Below are 21940 nucleotides of genomic sequence, written 5' to 3' on the forward strand. Positions count from 1 at the left end.
GTGTTGCGTTATAAACAGCGTCAAATCTCTAATAATATATAGTCATGTTTTCATTGCGGGCAGGGTCTGGAAGTGCAGCACCGCACTGACTCCAATCTCCACTTTAGGACCACCATTTGGGGTCTGTACATGAGCCACCGCAACCTCACCACCGGACCACAGGCTCTATCCGAAAGCAGGGTCTGAAGAAACGTCTCAACACAAAACATCACCCATTCCTTCTCTCCAGAGATGCTGCCTGTCCCGCTGAGTTACTCCAGCTTTTGTGTTTATCTTCGGCTCCATCAGAGACCAACCAACTCCCAGCTCAGGCACACAGCACAACCTAACCACTTCCAAAACAAAAAAAACTCAGACCTGAAGTATTAAAAGCCTCTCCAAGTCTAGATTATTACAGCCTACCTGCCTCACAATGATGTAGCATCTCCCACTGCCCCACCTCCGTCAGGGATACAAACCTGCAGCTGTAAATGTCGTTGATCTGAAAGTGTTTGTTGAAAGCAATGGCCTCAATGCTGTCAGTCAGTGGTCCATCCAGCACACGGATACCTGGAAGGACAGAACAATCCCTTCATGAGTTTACAAGTGATAGGAGCAGAATTAGGCCATTTGGCCCATGGTCTTCTCCACCATTCAATCACAGCTGATCTATCTTCCCCTCTCATCCCCATTCTCCCGCCTTCTGCCCATAACCCCTGAAAGGTATGTCCTTTTATTCTGAGGCCACGGCCTCTGGTCCTTGACCCTCCCACTAGTGGAAATGAACGAGTGGCAAAAGGCCAGCACCAGGCAGACTGGATGTGGAAGAGTCATGTACCTGAGGTATTAGCGCAGTTTGTCTCTCCTCAGATGCTGCCTAACCCACTGAGTATCTCCAGCACTTTTGGTTTCTACTCCGGAAATGCGGCATCTGCAGAGTATTTTTGCTTTTCATTTACTGTTGATTTCACTACCACTTTTCTTCTGGAGGGGCTAAGCTTGAATAAGCTCTGCTACGATCACCCACGGCATTTGTCCAACTCTCTTGCCTTGAAGGTGTTCTGATGAAATGTCACTGACCTTAAACACGAACTCTGTTTTTCCCTCCACAGATGCTGTTTGACCTACTGAGTAACCCCAGAATTTTCAGAATTCATTTTCAGGCGAGAGGGGTAAGGTTTAAAGGAGATGCACAGGACAAGAACTAGAAGACATGGGTTTAAGATGAGAGAGGAAAGATTTAATAGGTACCCGACAGGCAACTTTATCCCCTACACAAAGGGTGGTGGGTATATGGAACAAGCTGCCAGAGGAAAAAATAAAGAGGTGCGGATGCTGGTTTATACCAAAGATAAACACAAAGTGCTGGAGTAACTCAGTGGGTCAGGCAGCATCTCAGGAGAAAATGGATAGGTGATGTTTCACATCAGGAAGAAGTCTTCATCATATCAGTCTGAAGGGCCCCAACCTGAAACATCAACTGTCCATGTTCTATCCAGAAGTAGTTGAAACAGGTACTATAACAATATTTAAAAGACACTTGGACTGGTTTGTGGATAGGAAAAGATTAGAGGGATGTGGTCTAATCAGCCGAATAGGACCAGCTCGGATGGGACAGTGATCAAAATGGAGAAGTTGGGATGCCTGTTTCTGTGCTGTTTGACTTTGTGACTCTGAATCTCCACCTATGAAGATCTCAAGGACATTTCAACAGCCAGCTTTCAACGATAGACTTTGCAGTCAACAGCACCACCCGCTGGCCCATCAGTGTGATGCTGCACTGACTATGCCAGGAGTTTCATTGGCAGTTGACCAGGCTAAAGTAGACATGGTCACAGCCTGCTGTGTGGCCCATCCACTGCTTCTCATCCTGACTACTATTCCTTTGGGAATAGGAAGGAAAGATCAGTATGAGTAAGCGTTTGTTCTAATTGCCCCGGCAGAACATCATTTAATTGCAGCATTGCCATCAACTGTCGAGCCACACAATGTTCTGCTGTGACAGCACCTGGCCAGGTTCCTGGGCTGAATGAGAGGGGTGGAAATGCACGGTGATAAGTTACCTCCGAGTTGTCGCCTTCCAGCAGCTCATTCAAACCAAAACTCAAACAAAAGCTTTTCACTGTACCTCGGTACACATGACAATAAACTAAACAGAACTCTGCTCATGGAAATGTAATAACAAGGAATGGCAGGTGATAGTTTATATCATAGATAGACACAGGTTTATACCAAAGATGGAAAGAAAAAATATATATAGAATGGCTGAAAGGACACAAGGTGCTGGAGTAGCAGCAAAACATGGATAGGTAACGTTTTGGGTTGGGACCCATCTGATTGTGGGGGGTGCGGGGAATTCAAACTGGAAGGGAGAGAAAAAAAAACAGGACCTGCAACAGATGACCTCAGGCAAGGAGGTTCCCCGAGAGGCTGATTTTGTGATTGTGAGACAAGAGGGAAGCATTATTGCGAATTCTGGAGCTGGTTAATGGACTTTTAGTGAACGGAGATGTGGGGGGGAAGAGGGAGGGAGGTGGGGGGGAAGAGGGAGGGAGGTGGGGGGGAAGAGGGAGGGAGGTGGGGGGGAAGAGGGAGGTGGGGGGGGGAAGAGGGAGGTGGGGGGGGGAAGAGGGAGGTGGGGGGGGGGGGGGAAAGAGGGAGGGTGGGGGGGAAGAGGGAGGGAGGTGTTATCTAAAATTGGAGAATTCAACTTTCATACCGCTGGGTTGTAAGCTCCCCAAGTGAAATATGGGGAACATGCCTACAGTTTGTGAGTGGCCTCACTCTGGCATTGGAGAAGGCCCAGGACAGAGGGGCCAGTAGGGGAACGGGAAGGGGTGTTAAAGTGGTCAGCAACCGGGAAATCCAGTGGGCCTTGGCAGACCGAGCGAGAATGTTCAGCCAAACGGTCTCAGAGTCTACGCTCTGTCACGCCAGTGCCCTCTGCTTATAGAACGGTTGCCAGTGATTCAACTGGAGCAGACATTTGATAGAAAGCAGGGAGGAAGGTGCGGAGAGAGGCGGAGATGAAGAAAGGAAGGGGTGAGATGAAAGAGGAGAATGAACTCCAAGTTATGATTACCTGCAATACGACTTCCAAAGGCCACACCGACTGTGCAGAAGTTGTTTGGGGCAGCAGCAATCTCCCCAGCACATCGAGTCCCATGGTGATTATCACTGTGTTCATCTGGGTGAGGCATGGGATCCTCATCGTTCGAATTCAGGTCATAGCTTCCTTCGGGAGACTGGCAAAAGTTTGGTTAAAAAACACCAGAGTTAATTATTTTGTCCAGAACTTCCCATGCCAGACGACAGATCAGGTGGATTGGGAGAGAGTTTAGGCAGCTGTGGAGGAATGGCCAGAGCCACCTTCCCAATCTTCACGAGGATCTCCATGGAGAAAGTGCAATGGACAGCTAGCTCATTGACTATCTGGTCCAAAGAGTAGATGTTGGAGAGCGAAATATCATAGCAAGCATGCCATGATGCCACAGGATAGGGCAATCGGGAACCAGAGGACAAAGGTTTAAAGTAAGGGGGGAAAGACATATCCTTACAAAGAGCAAAGGTGACCATTCAGCCCATGGAATCTATGCCAGCTCAAACCAATCCCGTTCCTCCAAGATGTTTCCTGTAAACTGATCTCCCCACATTCCTTTCAAAAACCTCACCCACCCTTCAATTACACCCTTCCTCCGCCAATCTTACCATTCACCAAAACACTGGGAGTAATTTACAGATGCAGATTAAGAACAACATCTACAAACACTTGGACAGGTATATGGATAGGAAAGGTTTAGAGGGATATGGGCCAAATAGGACTACCTCAGATAGGCATCTTGGTCAGCATGGATGGGTTGGGCTGAAAGGCCTGTTTCTGTGCTGTACGACTCTATGACTCAATGTTTTTGTGCTGTATGACTCAAACTCGCCTAAAAAACTGCGTGTCTTTGGAATGTGGGAGGAAACCAGAGCGCCTGTAGGAAATCCATGCAGTCACCCGGAGAAGGGGCAAACTCCACAGAGAAGGCACCAGTGATGAGGATTGAACTCTGACCACTGGTGCCACGAGGTAGGACCCCCTACCTGCTATGCCATCGCCTCATCTAACTTTATCTAATCACGCACACAGTGACCAAGGTATAGCTGGTGAGAATAGGTGATATCACTGGTTGATCAAGATCGGCGACCAGTTAAGTGACCGGGTCAGATATCTCATGCTTGATCCTGGTTACGGGCGCTGTCTGTACGGAGTTTGTACATTTTCCCTGTGACCGCGTGGGTTCTCTCTCAAATTCCAAAGACGTGCAGTTTTGTAGGTTAATTGGCCTCAGTAAATTGTCACGAGTATACAGGATAGAACTAGTGTACGTGTGATCATTGGTCGGCAAGGACTTGGTGGGCTGAAGGGCCTGTTTCCACGCTATATCTCTAAACTAAAGTAACAGGCCTTTTTAATGCACATAGTCATCACATTTTACATATCTATCCTCCCTTAACTGTAATTTTATGGATAAATTACCCTGCTTTTACCAAGAGAGGTTGCTGCAGTATTTCCTCCACTCTTTTCTGGATAAGATGTCCACACAATGACCCATTTGCTTACATCCTGCCACCCCCTCCACCATTCAACAGATGACAGCAATGTCAAAATGTACACATTATGGTATCCTCCCACTCCTTTCTCGTTCTTCTGCTTATCTAGCCTCCCCACCATCGAAGGGATCTATAGGAGGCTCTGCCTCAAAAGGGCAGCATCCTCAAAGACCAATACCACCTTGACCCTCATTTCACTCTATCATTGGGGAAGATATAGGAGTCTGAAAACCTTGATCACCAGGTTCAAGACTAGCTTCTTCCCAAAAACCATCAGGTTACACAACAGGAACGACAACAATGAACGATGGACTGTCCTTGGTTGCGAAGGACTTTGGATATTATTTCTGCATTAGTATTGGCATTATTGTATTTATATTATCTATGCACACTGTTTACAGGCCTGTAATGCGGCTGGAAGTCAGAATTTCATGGTTCTGTGTCGGTGCATATGAAAACAAAATTCTCTTGCCTCTTGGTCCAACAACGATGCAGAACTTACATAATTGACCTGTATGTCCGGAATGGTGTATTGGACGCCATCGTCGACCACCACCACGGTCACACCCTCACCCGTGATGTTGCGCTCCCACACGCCCGTCACGTTGATGTCCATCCCTCGCTTTCTCCTATTGTGCTGCAAGAGATTTAGGCATCAGAGGTTACGGGGAGAAGACAGGAGAGTGGGGTTAGGAGGCAGAGATAGATCAGCGATGATGGAATGGCGGAGTAGACTTGATGGGCCGAATGGCCTGTCTATTCCTATCCCTTATGACGTCAGAGATACAGCACGGAAACAGGCCTTTTGCAGGCCCCCCCCTTCCACCAAGTCCGCGCCGACCAGGGATCGCCGTCCACCAACACTGTCCTACACAGACTAGGGACAATTTACAATTTTACCAAAGCCACTTAAACTACAAACCTGTACGTCTTTGAAGTGTGGGAGGAAACCAGAGCGCCCAGAGAAAAACCATGAGGTCACGGGGAGAATGTACAAACTCCGTACAGACAGCACACATAGTCAGGATCAATCATGGTTCTCTGGTGCTGTGAGGCAGCAACTCCACGCTGCGCCACTCTGTCCCCCTAATATACCTCCAGATGATAGAGTAAACAGGAAGGACCAAGCTCAGTTAAATTCAGTTTAGTTTATTGTCACGTGTACCGAGGTACAGAGAAAAGTATTTGCTGTGTGCTAACCAGACCATACATGATTACAATCGAGCCATTTCCAGTGTCTGGATGCATGATACGGGTTTACTTTGATTTAGTGCAAGGTGAAGCCAGTAAAGTCCGGTCAAAGATAGTCCAAGGGTCACCAAGATAATAGTTCAGGACTGCTCTCTAGCTGTGGTAAGATTGACTGATAACAGATGGGAAGAAACTGTTCCTGAATCCGGAGGTATGCATTTTCACACTTCCCCATCAGCAGGCAGGCCCAAAATCAATGGGAATAGCTTTAAAGATTGGTGGAAGGATAGGAGGGGAGATGAGGAAAGATCTTTTCCACCTAGATTGTTCGAGACCGAAGATCTGGTGTTCTTGCCACTCTTTCCACGGCTTTAGATCATCCAGAATTGGAGGCAGTAGGTGACATGAGGACATGTATGGAGGTCAACGGCCAATCTCAGCATTGGTTAGCTGCAAGCATATGGGAATTGCTCCCCGCCCCCACACACACACACAATTTATAAGCATGTTGAGGGCATTACTGACACCATCTCCAGTGACTAACTACGACTGGGACTGGTTAAACAGAAGGATTATTTTTCTTTGGAGATGATTGCGTGACCTTGGGTTGTTTCTTTTGGTTTGAGGCCAAAAGGATGTTCATTCCTCTGCAGACGTGCTGGAGATTTACTGATAAACAACACTTTGACGTTTGTCTCCAAGTCTTGGAAGCCAATAAATAGAAATGCATTTCCATAGCACCGGGGGTGCTCCACCATTTAATAAGATCACATTTTAGGTGAGAGGGGCAAAGTTTAAAGGATATGTGCAGGCCAAGTTTTTATTTACGCAGAGGGTAATTGGGAAATGTGCTGCCAGGCCCTTTTTGATGTTCCTGGATTACTACAACAATCCCCAGGACCCTACCATTTACAATGCAAGTCCTGCCCCGTCTGTCTTACCTAAATGTAACACCTCGCATTGATCCGAATTAAATTACATTTGGCATTCCTCGGCCCATTCAAAGTTCAGAGAGTCACTTACCAGGTGCCACTGGAATGGGTACTTTGGGTCATTGAAGTGCAGACTCCGTTTGGAACGCTTCAGCAGCTTTTGTTCGGAATGCCACCTCACACTGTCGTGTTGGGCAAGCAAGGCCTCAATGGAACTCCTGATCCTCAGTGCCGTCTCCGCCTCCAAGCCACTGAGGTTACATCTATGCTGAGGGAGAGCAAAGAGATAATGTCCGGCCAGTTCCCCAATCTGTCCCCGGTTCTCGAGGTCCGCAAACTCTGCGAGTTCATCTGCAAGCCGATCGAGCGACAAGGCCTTACTCGTGCCGGACTCATTTTCGAGGGATAAGTGCACTGCCCAGGTGAAGGTTCCCCTTTCTACACCCGATCCCACACTTCTTCCATTGTCCATTTCATTGCCAGCTCCAGGATTAAATGCTGAAATCCCAATGTTCACGGCTCTGGCAAATCCATTCTGTGTAACCATCGGTGACAAGATGGTCACCACCAAAAGGCTCAAAAGGGTTGGCAATAGGACCTCCATCATTACTCTCCATGGTGACACACTCCACTTCAGATGCTGCATCAGATCTAATCACTGCAATGAAAAGCAAATAAAACATGAGCATGGTGATGCAGCGGTCGAGTTGCTGCCTTACAGCACCAGAGACTCCCGACTACAGATGCTGTCTGAACAGTCTTGGTCTCCAACAATCTGGGGAGAAAGATCTTTCTTCATCTCCCCTCCTATCCTTCCACCAATCTTTAAAACTCAACCCATTACTGTTCGTATGTTGCCCCTGTGACCCTGTGGGTTTTCTCCGGGTTCTCTGGTTTCCTCCCATGCCCCAAAGACAAGCAAGTTCGTAGGTTGTGGAGGAAGGAACTGCAGATGCTGTTTTAAGCCGAAGATAGACATCTTCCGGCAGCACGGTGGCGCAGCGGTAGAGTTGCTGCCTTACAGCGAATGCAGCGCCGGAGACTCAGGTTCGATCCTGACAACGGGCGCCGTCTGTACGGAGTTTGTACGTTCTCCCCGTGACCTGCTTGGGTTTTCTCCAAGATCTTCGGTTTCCTCCCACACTCTAAAGACGTGCAGGTATGTAGGTTAATTGACTGGGTAAAAATTGTCCCTAGTGTGTGTAGGATAGTGTTAATGTGCGGGGATCGCTGGGCGGCGTGGACTCGGTGGGCCGAAGGGCCTGTTTCTGCGCTGTATCTCTAAATCTAAAAAAAGTGGTAGAGTAAGTATGGAAAGAGAAACTTGTGAACATTTTGGCCACCCTTCCTCAAACCTGGGGATAGAGTAGAGGGTTGGAAGCACAAGATCTTGGCATCTGGAGCACAAATGTACTGCAGGAAAAACTCAGTGGGTGGAGCAGCATCTTTGGAAGCAATGGGATAATCGATGTTAGGTGAGAGGGGCACAGTTTAAAGGATATGTGCAGGCCAAGTTTTTATTTACGCAGAGGGTAATTGGGAAATGTGCTGCCAGACCCTTTTTGATGTTCCTGGATCACTACAACAATCCCCAGGACCCTACCAATGTACAATGCAAGTCCTGCCCCGTCTGCCTTACGGGTGGGAGCTGCTTTCCGTCCTCGTCGTCCACCCTGGGCGGTTCTACGGAACTGGCAAAATTTGTAGCAAAGCGTCAACTATGGTACTCTGAAACACCAATCGCCACTTTTGACTGTTGCAGTTGACGTACGAAAGAAGAGGAGGAAATTATACCAAAATAGTCTACTGACCCCGAGTGCAAGTGGCACCATTTTCAAAGTCCAGTCCACACTCCAGGTGTTATGAGCGGTGCCTGTTCTACGCAAGGCCCAGGCTGCTGCTGGTTCCTTGTACGTGCGGGTCGACCTGCAAACTGACGTCCCTCTCCTCTCCCGCCCACCTTTGTTCCCCGGGGGCATCTCCAGCAGCTGACCACGATGGTGCGGTCGGCCAGACCCTGGTTCCCACTCCTCTCCAATTCCCTTCAGTAATGGCAAGTTATGAATCCGAGCACCGACGTTGCCACATCAGATTTTTCATATGCATGCCACATTAATTATTCAATTCCCATAATGTTTAGTTTAGCAGGAAGTGCCTTGCACCCAATGGTTCATTGGCTGTTTATCACCACGTACACCAAGGTGCAATGAAATTCTTTAATTCGCAAGCAGATTAGTAAAATTATTGCAATAAACGAGAACAAACCCCCATTATAGACAATAGGTGCAGGAGTAGGCCATTTGGTCCTTCGAGTCAGCACCGCCATTCAATGTGATCATGGCCATTAAGTACAGAATGCATAGAATTAGCCCAATGAGTCCATGTGCAATAGTCACCAGGTTTTGGCATCATTTTCAAAGTCTGTAAAATGACGCAATTAAATGAGGCCCTAAAGGCTCAACTAATTGGCTCCATTTTACAACTGGAACTAGTTGTACTGAGAAGTTTGGAAACCCCAGGACACCGCATTGTCCTTCCCTACGGTACGGTATCTGGATGAACCAAGCATCCAAACAAGGGCCTCTGACAATGCTGCACTTGGATGGCGGTCAAATCTTACTCTGAAGTCTCTGAACAGCTTCTTACGATCATGATCTCCCAACTCAAGGGGTTTTGCGTACCCGCAGGTAATGTTCCCCCTTTCTCTGTACCAAGAATTTCTGTGTATTTTGCCACGAACAGTGAAAATTGAAATTGAGTCAGATGCAGACAGATTTGGCCCCAGGATTTGAAGAAGTGTGATATAAAGTGTTAGGAGCAGATATTCCAGGGGATCTGAAGGCAATGTGGGGACAATTCAAACCTGGGATGAGCAATAGATTAGAATTGTAGCAAAACATATCTGAGAGCATTGTAGGATTATTACTCTACACTACGTTCCCAACTTCAATATTTTCATCATTCCATTTGCACCCTCGTGTCTGACTCATGGCCTGACTCTTTATTGAGGAATTGCAACCATCAGCAAGATGTCACATTCACCAACCAACCCTTCTATTGTTTTACTTTGCTCTCGGCAAATTCCAAAAACTAAAATAAACACATACGCAGCGTTTACAATTTCAGTGCGAAGATTTTTCTCAGAGATCAAGCAGATACAAAATTTGTCTCCATTCCACCAAGAGAATATCAATTTGAACCAAATCTTAGATTTAGGTTTATTATTGTCAGGTGTACAGAAGTACAGTGAAATACTTTGTTTTGCATACTAACCAAACGGATCAGATAATACTCTACATAAATACACTCAAGTCAAACTCAAGTACAATAGTTAGAGCAAAGGCAAAGATCATAAGATCACAAGTGATAGGAGTAGAATTAGGTCATTCGGCCCATCAGGTCCATTCCACCATTCAATCATGACTGATCTATCTCTCCCTCCTAACCCCATTCTCCTGTCTTCTCCCCATAACCTCTGACACCCACAAAGATAGAGTGCAGAATATAGTTCTCACATCTCCCAAAACACTGAGCATTGGCTAATATCAAAATACTTCACCCTTGCCATCGGGAAGAAGACAACAACTATATGGCTATTGAACACTACAAACTCCAACTAAAGTCCAAAATATGAACTCCCTTGGTGGCACTTGGGATTTCGGGCTTTGTTTTGTTTTTTGGGAATACTGCCCGGTGTTTTACGGCTTGTAAGATTGCAACACAGATAGTAGAGCTGCTGTCAATGTTGTTTTTAAAATTTTTAGTTTAGAGATACAGCAGGGAAACAGGACTTTGGCCGACCCAGTCCACGCCGACCAGCGATCCCCACACATTAACACTATCCTACCCACACTGGGGATAATTTACATTTATACCAAGCCAATTAACTTACAAACCTGTACATCTTTGGAGTGTGGGAGGAAACCGGAGATCTCCGAGAAAACCCATGCAGGTCACGGGGAGAACGTACAAACTCCAGACAGACAGCATCCTTGGTCAGGATCAAACCCGGGTCTCTGGTGCTGCAAGGCAGCAATAACACAGAGCCACTGTGCCGCCCAACTTATTGAACTTTTTATTATCCCACTTTTTAAAGAAAGGAGGGAGAGAGAAAACGGGAAATTATAGACCAGTTAGTCTGACATCAGTGGTGGGGAAGATGCTGGAGTCAATTATAAAAGACGAAATTGCAGAGCATTTGGATAGTAGTAACAGGATTGTTTCGAGTCAGCATGGATTTACGAAGGGGAAATCATGCTTGACTAATCTTCTGGAATTCTTCGAGGATATAACTAGGAAAATTGACAGGGGAGAGCCAGTGGATGTGGTGTACCTTGACTTTCGGAAAGCCTTGGACAAGGTTCCACATAGGAGATTAGTGGGCAAAATTAGAGCACATGGTATTGGAGGTAGGGTACTGACATGGATAGAAAATTGGTTGACAGACAGAAAGCAAAGAGTGGGGATAAATGGGTCCCTTTCAGAATGGCAGGCAGTAACTAGTGGGGTACCGCAAGGCTCAGTGCTGGGACCGCAGCTATTTACAATATAAATTAATGACTTAGATGAAGGGATTCAAAGTACCATTAGCAAATTTGCAGATGATACAAAGCTGGGTGGTAGTGTGAATTGTGAGGAAGATGCTATGAGGTTGCAGGGTGACTTGGACAGGTTGTGTGAGTGGGCAGATGCATGGCAGATGCAGTTTAATGTGGATAAGTGTGAGGTTATCCACTTTGGTGGTAAGAATAGGAAGGCAGAGTATTATCTGAATGATGTCAAGTTAGGAAAAGGGGACGTACAACGAGATCTGGGTGTCCTAGTGCATCAGTCACTGAAAGGAAGCATGCAGGTACAGCAGGCAGTGAAGAAAGCCAATGGAATGTTGACCTTCATAACAAGAGGAGTTGAGTATAGGAACAAAGGTATTACAAACCTGTTGTGCTGCTGCAATTAAGAATTTCATTGTTCAGATTCTGTACACATGGCAATAAACTGCTCTCTTCACTCTCTAATTATGGCTGCAATGGATGCTGCTCACCAAAAGTTTGACCAGTGAACATGGCCTGGTGCAGTCAACAGCAGTGGCACAGAAGACCGCGTGACTTGTGTTCGAGGTGTGTACCTTTGTGCCACTGTCAGCATTATCAGAATCACCTTTCTAAGGCAGTATGATGGCCCAGCGGCAGAGTTGCTGCCTTACAGCACCAGAGACCTAGGTTTGACCCTGACTACTGGTGCTGCCTGTACGGAGTTTATATGTTCTGTGACCACATGGGTTTTCTCCGGGTACTCCTGTTTCCTCCCACACTCCAAAGATAAGGTCCGTAGGTTAATTGGCTTAGTAAATTGTCCCAAGCATGCGTAGGATAGTGCTAGTGTGCGGGAATCACTGGTCGGCGCGAACCTGGTGGGCCGATGGGCCTGCTTCCACGCTGTATCTCTAAACTAAACTATCATACACCAGTACATGGGACTCCTCCTCTCATACACAGAACTCCTCCCCAGGTACATCAACAAGTTTCAACAAACTCAACAGGTCATCCAATGTGTACAGTGCAAAGTTTATATTAAAAGTTAGCCAGTAACAGTGTCAGATCCTTCATCCCAGAAGTTAGAGTTGATGGAGCAAAGCTTCCCGAAAAAAGTTTCCCATTTGATACAGCCCCTTAGTTGCTCAACATTCATTGGTTTTTGCACTATGGTCTAGGTTACTTCAGATAACTGATAATTTATTATACATTTATTTTTCTTGTGGTTGTATTTAATGTGCCTGTAAAGCTAAGGCAAGTAAGAATATTATCTTCTCAGTTCATATCCAGAGGATAGGACAAAACAGCACTCTTGAACTCTTGAGATAATGGTGAGATACAGGGGAACATGAAAGGCAAGAGAGATCTATTGACATACCATTCCTACCTGTGGAACGATTTTCCTGATGCAATATGCTGGTTTCAACAAGAGTGCAGCTTGCACCACCTCCTCGGGTTAAGCAAACCTTGGATTACCATGAAGACAGCATGCATTACTCACACTACTGTGAAACAGATAGTTGTCGACCTTGGCTTGTGACGCTTCCAATTTGACAGCAATACTAACACATTCCTGGGAGGAAGAGTCAAGAGACTACAGAGGTTGTAATCTTGAGCGACGTACAAAGTGCTGGAGGAAGTCAGCAGGTCAATAGTCAATAGGTGCAGGAGTAGGCCATTCGGCCCTTCGAGCTAGCACCGGCATTCAATGCGATTATTCACAATCACTACCCCATTCCTGCCATCTCCCCATATCCCTTGACTCCGCTATCTTTAAGAGCTCTGTCTAACTCTCTCTTGAAAGCATCCCGAGAATCAGCCTTACTGCCTTCTGACGCAAAGAATTCCACAGATGCACAACTCTCTGGGTGAAAAAGTTTTTCCTCATCTCCGTTCTAAATGGCCTACCCTTATTCTTAAACTGTGGTCCCTGGTTCTGCACACACCCCCCCCCCCCCCATCAGGAACATGTTTCCTGCCTCCAGCGTGTCCAATCCCTTAATAATCATATATGTTTCAATAAGATCCCCTCTCATCCGTCTAAATTCCAGCGTATACAAGCCCAGTCGCTCCAGTCTTTCAACATATGACAGTCCAGCCTTCCTGTGAATTAACCTTGTAAACCTACGCTGCACTCCCTCAATAGCAATAATGTCCTTCCTCAAATTTGGAGACCAAAACTACATATAATACTTCAGGTGTGGTTTCACCAGGGAGACTGTACAAACCCCCCCCCACCTTGCTCTGGGAGACATATCTAGATCACTGAAAGTCAAGAGCTATTTTTACACTTCACATTTTCTTTTTGTTTCTCAGAAAGACATAGTTCGATTGATTCGAAGATACAGCATGGAAACAGGCCCTTCAGCCCACCGAGTCCATGCCAACCATCGATCACCTGTTTACACTGGTTCTGTCTTATCCCACTTGCACTTCCTGCATATTCGGGGCAATTTACAGAGGCTGATTAACCAACAAACCCACACATCATTTTGTCGTGGGTGGAAGCTGAAGCACCCGGAGGACACCCTCGCAGTCACAGGAAGAACATGCAAACTCCCACACAGACAGCACCCAATGTTAGGATGAAACCAGGGTCTCCGGTGCTTTGAGGCAACTACTCTACCAGCTGTGCCTCAATCTTAAGAGCTGTAATACAGAACACATGGCAGGTGGGATTTGTGCAGATGGGACATGTTGGTCAGCGTGGGAAAGTTGGGCCAAAGAGCCTGTTTCATCACTGTGTGACTGTATGATTCTAAATCAACGTGTAAGCATCACCAGAAGGCCACTGCAATCATTTGCATTACTCAAAATGAAACTAATTCCACAAAATGTGGCACATATGTTGACTGGAGAGTAGCTTGTTCCAGCACTGGAAGTTACAGAACAGAAGGGCAATCAATTTACAAACATTGTTGTGTGTGACAGCTGTGTGCAGTCTCTGTGGAAAATGGCTTTCTTATGGACAAGGAACAAAATGTCCTCTTCAATGTAAAGCACTGAAAATAACTCATTATGCAACCAATTTCATGAGATCCTTGTTGAGGGAACCTCCACATCTTTGCAGACACTCAGCTCGACAAACCAATACCAATGCAACTTGAGCATTTGGGTGTCAAGGGTTATGGGGAGAAGGCAGGAGAATGGGGTTGAGAGGGAAAGATAGATCAGCCATGATTGAATGGCGGAGTAGACTCGATGAGCCAAATGGCCTAATTCTGTTCAAATGACACAAGCTTTCTCATTGTGAATTTATTGTCTGAACCCCAGAGTTCCTGCGTGGATGATGGCAACTACAAAGTGTCTGGAGTGAATCTCAATGTGCTCCAATACATTTGACATCAAGGCAGAGCACGACATAGCAAAGCAATAGATAAGTCACTGATGGCCTCTTACTTTCAGTGGACCCAAAGCCTGATATGAAAGGCTTTTTGCAGTTCAAAAGAAATGATCACAAACATCTTTCAAAGACAGCTGGTCAAATAGCCCCAAATACCTTCCCGCATTAAATGACTCTGTGCTCTCGTTGCTACATCTTTAATGTCTTTAAGAGACATTTGAACATATATATGAATATGAAGGGTTTAAGAGGGCTGTGGGCCAAATGCAGGCAAAATGGGACTGACCTAACTTGGTCGGTGTGGACAAGGTGGGCTGAACGGCCTGTTTAGATGCTATACAGCTCTATGACTATGACTCCATCCCAAAAATATGAACATTTCTGAATGTCAGCTTACACATGTGATGTAAATTTTAACAAATTTTTTAAACGTTTAAAAAGCATATTTAAATCAAACATGTGCCTGAAGTTACCTGAAATTGACCTCTCATTGTAGTTATTCCGCTCTATTAAACTGAAAGGAATCACTGAACCCGCACCACAAGTCATGTTTAACCAAAGAAGTAAGTTTGGCCACAGGGGTCCGGCTGGGCAGACTACCACTGAATCCGTGATCTGCCGGGTCCTGTTCCGTTCGGTCGCGCAAGGGCCGCACCTCCACGGAACGTTAGGAAATGGAATTTATTCAGTCCATGGCAGCTCGTATTGGAGGAGCAGCATTTAGATGGTATTGAGAACGTCTGGTCCATGCATCCGGAGCACACAGAGCGTGTGAAAGGTGCACACCATCTCATAAACTGAAGACCCAACTGCACCCCACCCCCATCAGTCGAAGAATATGTCATTCAATTGAGGTAATTCCTACATTGGCCTCACCAGCCATCTTAGAAGCAACAACACCAGAGACATTCTCAAACCCAGCAAACCACCCAAGAAATAGTGACCTGTTTTATTAAAGGTTGCTAGTCGACATTATTAATTCTGGGTTTTTAAAAAAGAGGCAAGGATATTTTAATTTTGCAAAGAAAAAAGACAAAACCATTAGTTGGTCTATTTGATAGAAAATGATTGCCGTTGTTTACGAACAGTGGTTGACTTTCGATTTTAACCTAGTGTTCTGTCTGGATTGAGGATTGTATGCCATCAAACCCCCTTCATTTGCCAGGCTTTGTCCTTCTTCTCCTCCTCTCTTCCAGCTCCCCCCCACTCTTCCCATCAGAATAGGTCCAATTATCTAGACATCAAACACCCCCCTCCCCTGACCTGTATCTAATATTACTTAGAGGGTAGACACAACAAACTGTAGATGCTAGTTTGAAAGAGGATGTGAAGGGTACTAACCCAAAAATAACCTATTGATGTTCTCCAGAGATGCTGCCTGACGCGCCTTTACTCCAGTACATTGTGTCCTTTTTCCATATTTAATTTGCTTTTAAACCATGTGCCTTTGACTCAATTCATTGGTTCTTGGTCCTCAAATATTCCAAATGGAATTTGAACTGGAGATGTCCAAAGAGGACATGTCTAAAGGACAAATATCTAAAGAGATAACTTTGATATATCCCTTTATTTTGGAGAGTTTCTGTCATTGTCAACACCGGGGAAATGAAAACCTTACAATTACCTCTTGCCTTTCAGCTCTCTTTAAGGATGTCCCAGCTCTCTGCAGCCAATGAACTGAACACACTGGTGTAATGTGAGTAACACAGCAGCCAATGGTCAACACACTGTAATGACCAAATAATTTGCGTCTTCAGCAATGTGGCTGCGGAGTGAACATTGGCCAGGGCTCAACATGAAACCAAGACGCCTCCTCAAACCAACCAAACAAATATTAGTCTTGATCAGCTCGTCACGATGTTTTGACACAGATTTAGATTTCTGTAGAGGAAAAGCCAAACCAGTTTCACCTTGGAGAGTATTTCTCAGAATTGTGGAAAAAACACTACACTGAACCGTTCTTCTCAAAATTCAGTTCCTCAGCACTTTCCACCACATCAGTCACAAGCAACAAGTCCATAGGCACCAACTTCTGCCAAACTCAGTTCATTCGCATCTCAAATATCCATCAAACAACCCAAAACAGTTCCCAACCCACCTGTAACTATTGCTGTTGCTTGAATTCCAGCACTGACGCAAATTATTTTTTTCAACTAAAGAATTAACCTCAAACCCAATAAACTCAGTGGAAGATTTCAACCCAGCAGTAAGGCATTTCTGTAGTCTCCATAAATCTCCTCCACTCTCCTCAAATGAAAACAAGAATATTTTAAAGATAGACACAAAATGCTGGAGCAACTCAGTGGGTCAGGCAGCATCACTGGAGAAAAATAGGTGACGTATCAGGTCAGAGCCCTTCTTCAGAGTGTGAATGTTGTTATTCCATCTGCCTCCACTACTTTCGCTGGCAGCTCATTCCATACACCCACCACCTTTATCGCTGCATCTCTAGAGCTATCCACTGAAGAGCATTCTCTTTCTTTTGATCAAACCTGCACATCGGATCTTGAAGGGTTCAGACCCAAAACATCACCTCTTCCTTTTCTCCAGAGATGCTGCCTGACCCGCTGAGTTACTCCAGCATTTTGTGTCTATCTTCTGTATAAACCAGCATCTGCAGTTCCTTCCCATATATTTTAAAGATCTCAGCTCTCATCAGGAGAATTGATCTGCAAACCCACTCTGATGCAGATGAAAAATGTCTGCAAAAAGTCTTCAGAAAATGTCTGCAAAAAGTCTTCCCACGTCTTCAGAAAGTGGGAAGAAACCAGAGCACCCGGAGAAAACCCGCACGGTCACAGGGAGAACGTCCAAATTTTATACAGTCAGCATCCGTAGTTAGGATCCAACCCAGGTCTCTGGCGCTGTAAGGCAGCAACTCTGCCGCTGTGCCAAACAGTTCACCTATGATAGAACGGCCAATACTTAAACAAGTGAACATTCCAACTTGTTGCAATGGAAATTAACAAAGAGCTGGTCAACAGTGAACTACAGCAGGTTTGGGACAAGATTCACGCCAGTCTAGTTAGATGATGAAATTCACAGCACACAAATCTGAGTCTGAGTGGTAACATTCACAGTGACAGCCATCCTATCACAGATAGCCCTTTGCCCTTCCCATCCCTCCCCTCAACTTTATCTGCAACTTGAGACTAACATTTTTCTCCCTGTCTTGGTTTAAATGAAGGGTCTTCAGCCTGAAACGACGACTGAGTTTAGTTAATTGTCACGTGTACCGAAGTACAGTAAAAAGCTTTTGTTGCATGCTAACCAGTCAGCGGAAAGACAATACATGATTACAATCAAGTCAACCACAATGTACAAATACAGGATAAAAGGAATGACGTTTAGTGGAAGATAAAGTCCAGTAAAGTCCGACCTAAGATAGTCCGAGGTTCTCCAATGAGGTAGATTATAGCTAGGTCTGCTCTTTAGTTGTTGGTAGGCTGGTTCAGTTGCCTGAAAACAGCTGGGAAGAAACCGAACTTGGATCTGGAGGTGTCACAAAATGCCGGAGTAACTCAGTAGGTCAGGCAGCATCTCTGGAGAGAAGGAATGGGTGACGTTTCGGGTCGAGACCCTTCTTCAGACTGATCTGGAGGTGTGCGTTTTCACACTTCTATACCTTTTGCCCGACGGGAGAGGGGAGAAGAGGGAGTGGCCAGGGTGTAATTCGTCCTTGATTAAACTGGAGAAGCAGTCTTTGGGAATGTACTGAGAAACTTAATTCATTACAATGGGACCCGACAGAGGCCAAGAATAAGCTTTGGAATGAATGCAAAGCATTCGAATCAAACCACCCACTCACCCTGTCAAGCCTCACCTACTGATCCCACTTTAGCTTCAAATAGCCGCTCAGAACCCAAGCAATTTATCCCTAACTCTGAGAGAACAAAAGAAGCAGGAACCCAGCATAACACGTTACTGAGACAACATGTTGAACTCCTTGGGTTCACAGGGATGTCTGGATGTAGTGTGCATTCAAACCCATCAGTCCAAAAATAAATAAGAGGATAAGTGCATGGAATTTAGTTACGTTTAGAGATACAGCGTGGAAACAGGCCCTTCGGCCCACCAAGTCCATGCTGACCATCGATCACCCTTGTACACTAGTTCTGTCCTACATACACTAGGGACAATTTGCAGAAGTCAATTAACCTACAAATCTTTGAAATGTGGGAGGCATCCGGAGAAAGCCCACATGGTCACAGGGGGAACAAACGTGCAAACTCCGTACAGACAGCACCTACAGTCAGGATCAAACCTGGTTCTCTGGAGCTGTAAGGCAACAATTCTACTGCTGGGCTACCCATTATGACATTACCTAGATCTGCAGCTTATTTTCTCAGGAAAATGCTTTGACATGCTGACCAAGATGCCAATCTAAGCTAATCCCATTTCTCTGCATTTGTCACATATCCATCCAAAATATTCCTGTCCATGTAATGTTCAAATGTCTTTTAACTATAATAATCAAGGGAGTGTCAGAGCATTTAATTGTCGTATGTACCAAAACAGATCAGTGAAATTCTTACTCGCAGCGGCATTACAGGTTTCCAAACTATATGTGCTCAATAGATGACACAATGAACAAACAAAAAAGTTTAGTAAATAAAGTCCCAAACAAAACAAAGTCCGAAGTCCCTAGTTGCAACCAAGACAGTTTACAGTTTAATTGGAGGTTGTAGTGTTCAATCAACTCGTGGTTGTTGTGAAGAAGTTGTTCCTGAACCTGGATGTTACCGTTTTTAGACTCCTATACCTTCTTCCTGATGGCAGAACTGAAATGAGAGTGTGGCCAGGGTGGTTTGGGTCTTTGATGGTGCTGGCTTTCTTTGAAGCAGTGACTTCTATGGATTCCTTCGATGGTGGGGAGGTCACATTGGGGAACAGGAAGTTAACTTTCAAAGAAATGTAGCACGGTAACAAAACATAAACAACCAGCTTCACAGAAGGGCACTTTCATTTCACTGCTCATCGTGTATGTGTATGTGACAAATAAACTTGACTTGAAAAATTGTCCCTAGTGGGTGTAGGATAGTGTTAATGTACGGGGATCGCTGGGCGGCACGGACTTGGTGGGCCGAAAAGGCCTGTTTCCGGCTGTATATATATGATGATATGATGATGATGACTAAGTAGTGGGTGTGATGATGATGGGCAGCTGAAGGAGGGAATGAGAATATCAGGAAATAAAGAAACTAAAATAAAATAAGGTAGCACCTTATAAATAAGGAAATAAGGAAACACTGGAAGACAACAGCTTGCACTTGGTAAGAAAAGTTGTTTACTGGAACAAAGTTTCACTGTAAAACTATTTATTATTTTAATCACAATTTACCAAGTACTCAGTTGTATACGTTAAAGAGAAACTAGAGGTGATGTGCACCAAAAAAATATTCAAATTCAACTAATTTTGTTTTAAAATTCTAACAAATTAATCTCAGTAAAGAAACGAACTGATTGATGCTTAAAGCGAAAGAGCCTGCCCGACGTCACCAAAGAGAACTCGCAGCAGAGTCGAGTTACGGCCAAAATCAACTACAAATGGGACTAGTTACAACAGTCACAACACAACAACAATGTTTGTTCGGTAATGAGATAAACAGTCCAGTGAGGAGGATTTACAACCGGATTTCATTTACATGAGAATAGAATATAACAATCAAGAGTAGCCACGATTACAAGGCTTAAATCTTACTTCTGGTTGGTGCACTGAACCCAAACATCATTTGGAAGACGCGGAAGACTTGACAATTGCAGCACACAAAATGCTGGAGTACCTCAGCGCGACAGGCGGTGTCTCTGGAGAGAAGGAACGGGTGACGTTTCGGGTCGAGACCCAAGTCAAGTCAAGTTTATTTGTCACATACACATACAAGATGTGCAGTGAAATGAAACAGTCCAGCAAACCCACAGTCCAGCAATAGAACAACAAAAATAAACAATTCCACACACAATCACAACCAACACAAAACCCATTCCTTCTCTCCAGAGATCACCCATTCCTTCTCTCCTGAGATGCCGCCTGTCGCGCTGAGTTACTCCAGCATTTTGTGTCTACCTTCGGTGTAAACCAGCATCTGCAGTTCCTCCCTACACAACTTGACAACTGCAGTATTATCAACAACTATGCATGCACCTTGAAACAGATCTGAGGTATTTATTCACACAATGCTGGAGTAACTCAGCAGGTCAGGCAGCATCTCAGGAGAGAAGGAATGGGTGACGTTTCTGGTCGAGACCCTTGAAGGGTCACCCATTCCTTCTCTCCAGAGATGCTGCCTGACCTGCTGAGTTACTCCAGCATTTTGTGAATAAATACCTTCGATGTTGTACCAGCATCTGCAGTTATTTTCTTGAAACAGATGTGGATGGCAGTTCACACCCGGGCTGTGTGGGCTTCCTTGCTTGGTGCTTGGTGCTTGCAGGCGGCAAACTTTCCAACGCTGCACAAGGAAAGATAAACTTTTTTATTTTTCCCCCAAAAAAAGAAAGAATTGCATTTTGGAAATTGGCTCAATCTGTAGATGTTGTTGCTGCTGCAGCCGGGGACGCGGGGCCACTCACCTCCACCTGGTCCTGGTCCAAGGCCGGGTCGACAGGTGGGAGAGCAGCCCCGGGCGGGGCAGGTAGGTACCTGAGGGAGTGAGTGAGTTACCTGAGGGAGGGAGGGAGGGAGTCACTCGCGACTCACCTGTGCACCTGGCGCTCGCCGGCTCCTAGCTCTCCTCTTCCTCCTCCACCAACACCATCCGCCGCCACTCCCACTCCCGCCATCTCGCCCCGACGCCTCCCTCAGCCGCTCGCCGATGCCCCGCCGACACCTCCGCAGTCACTTCCGGTCCTGGCGGCAGGCGGGGGGGGGGGGGGGGGGGGGGGGGCGGCGCCCGCTGTCAAACCGTCACTTCCGCCAGCAACAAAGATGGCGCGCCTCCAATCTCCCCCGTCGCTCATCACCTTTTACCTATATTTTTTTTTTAAATCTTCAATTTTTCGTAACAGCGGATGTGCTTCAATCGATGCACTTACCTTTGCGCTTTGCATTGGCTTTGTTGCAGGGAAATGGCACCCGTTTGGCTGACAACAGCCTGTGATTAATGTGGGTTTCCAGCCGTGGATGCGGGGGTCCCGCCTCCCAGCGGTGACTGACACCTCTGCTACCCAATGGGAAGAGGCTCCACCGTGATTGATGTAGGCGTTGTCCAATTATATGCATTGGTCCCGCCTCCCAGCGGTGACTGACGCCTCTGATATCCAATAGGATGAGGTCGCTGGTGCAGTGGGGGGGCGGGATGTGCGTGAGTGACGGCTGGGTGGCCCAATCGAGTAGCTAGGGGCGGGATGATCGGCGAGGGGAGCCAATC

The 21940-nt window shown here is 45.9% G+C and overlaps 1 protein-coding gene across 4 annotated transcripts in view; it reads right to left on the reverse strand.

Moving 5' to 3' along the window:
- The window catches only part of pcsk7 (proprotein convertase subtilisin/kexin type 7), a 148265-nt gene extending 126860 nt beyond the window's left edge, over nt 1–21405 (reverse strand). Inside the window, exons 1-5 of one of the 4 annotated variants that reach the window (XM_078426706.1) lie at nt 21271–21405; nt 6790–7356; nt 5078–5212; nt 3062–3224; nt 459–549 (exon numbers count right to left, since the gene is read on the reverse strand). In XM_078426706.1, coding sequence (XP_078282832.1) covers nt 459–549; nt 3062–3224; nt 5078–5212; nt 6790–7344 — 944 coding nt within the window. In that variant the 5' untranslated portion in view covers nt 7345–7356; nt 21271–21405. Of the gene's footprint in view, nt 1–458; nt 550–3061; nt 3225–5077; nt 5213–6789; nt 7357–11634; nt 11719–11739; nt 11947–21234 lie in introns of those variants that run through there. The other 3 variants (XM_078426708.1, XM_078426709.1, XM_078426707.1) reach the window with 3 other exon arrangements.
- Between the last annotated feature and the right edge of the window lie 535 nt (nt 21406–21940).

Source organism: Rhinoraja longicauda, chromosome 32 (genome assembly GCF_053455715.1).
Source record: "Rhinoraja longicauda isolate Sanriku21f chromosome 32, sRhiLon1.1, whole genome shotgun sequence".
In the NCBI taxonomy this organism is placed as follows: domain Eukaryota; kingdom Metazoa; phylum Chordata; class Chondrichthyes; order Rajiformes; family Arhynchobatidae; genus Rhinoraja; species Rhinoraja longicauda.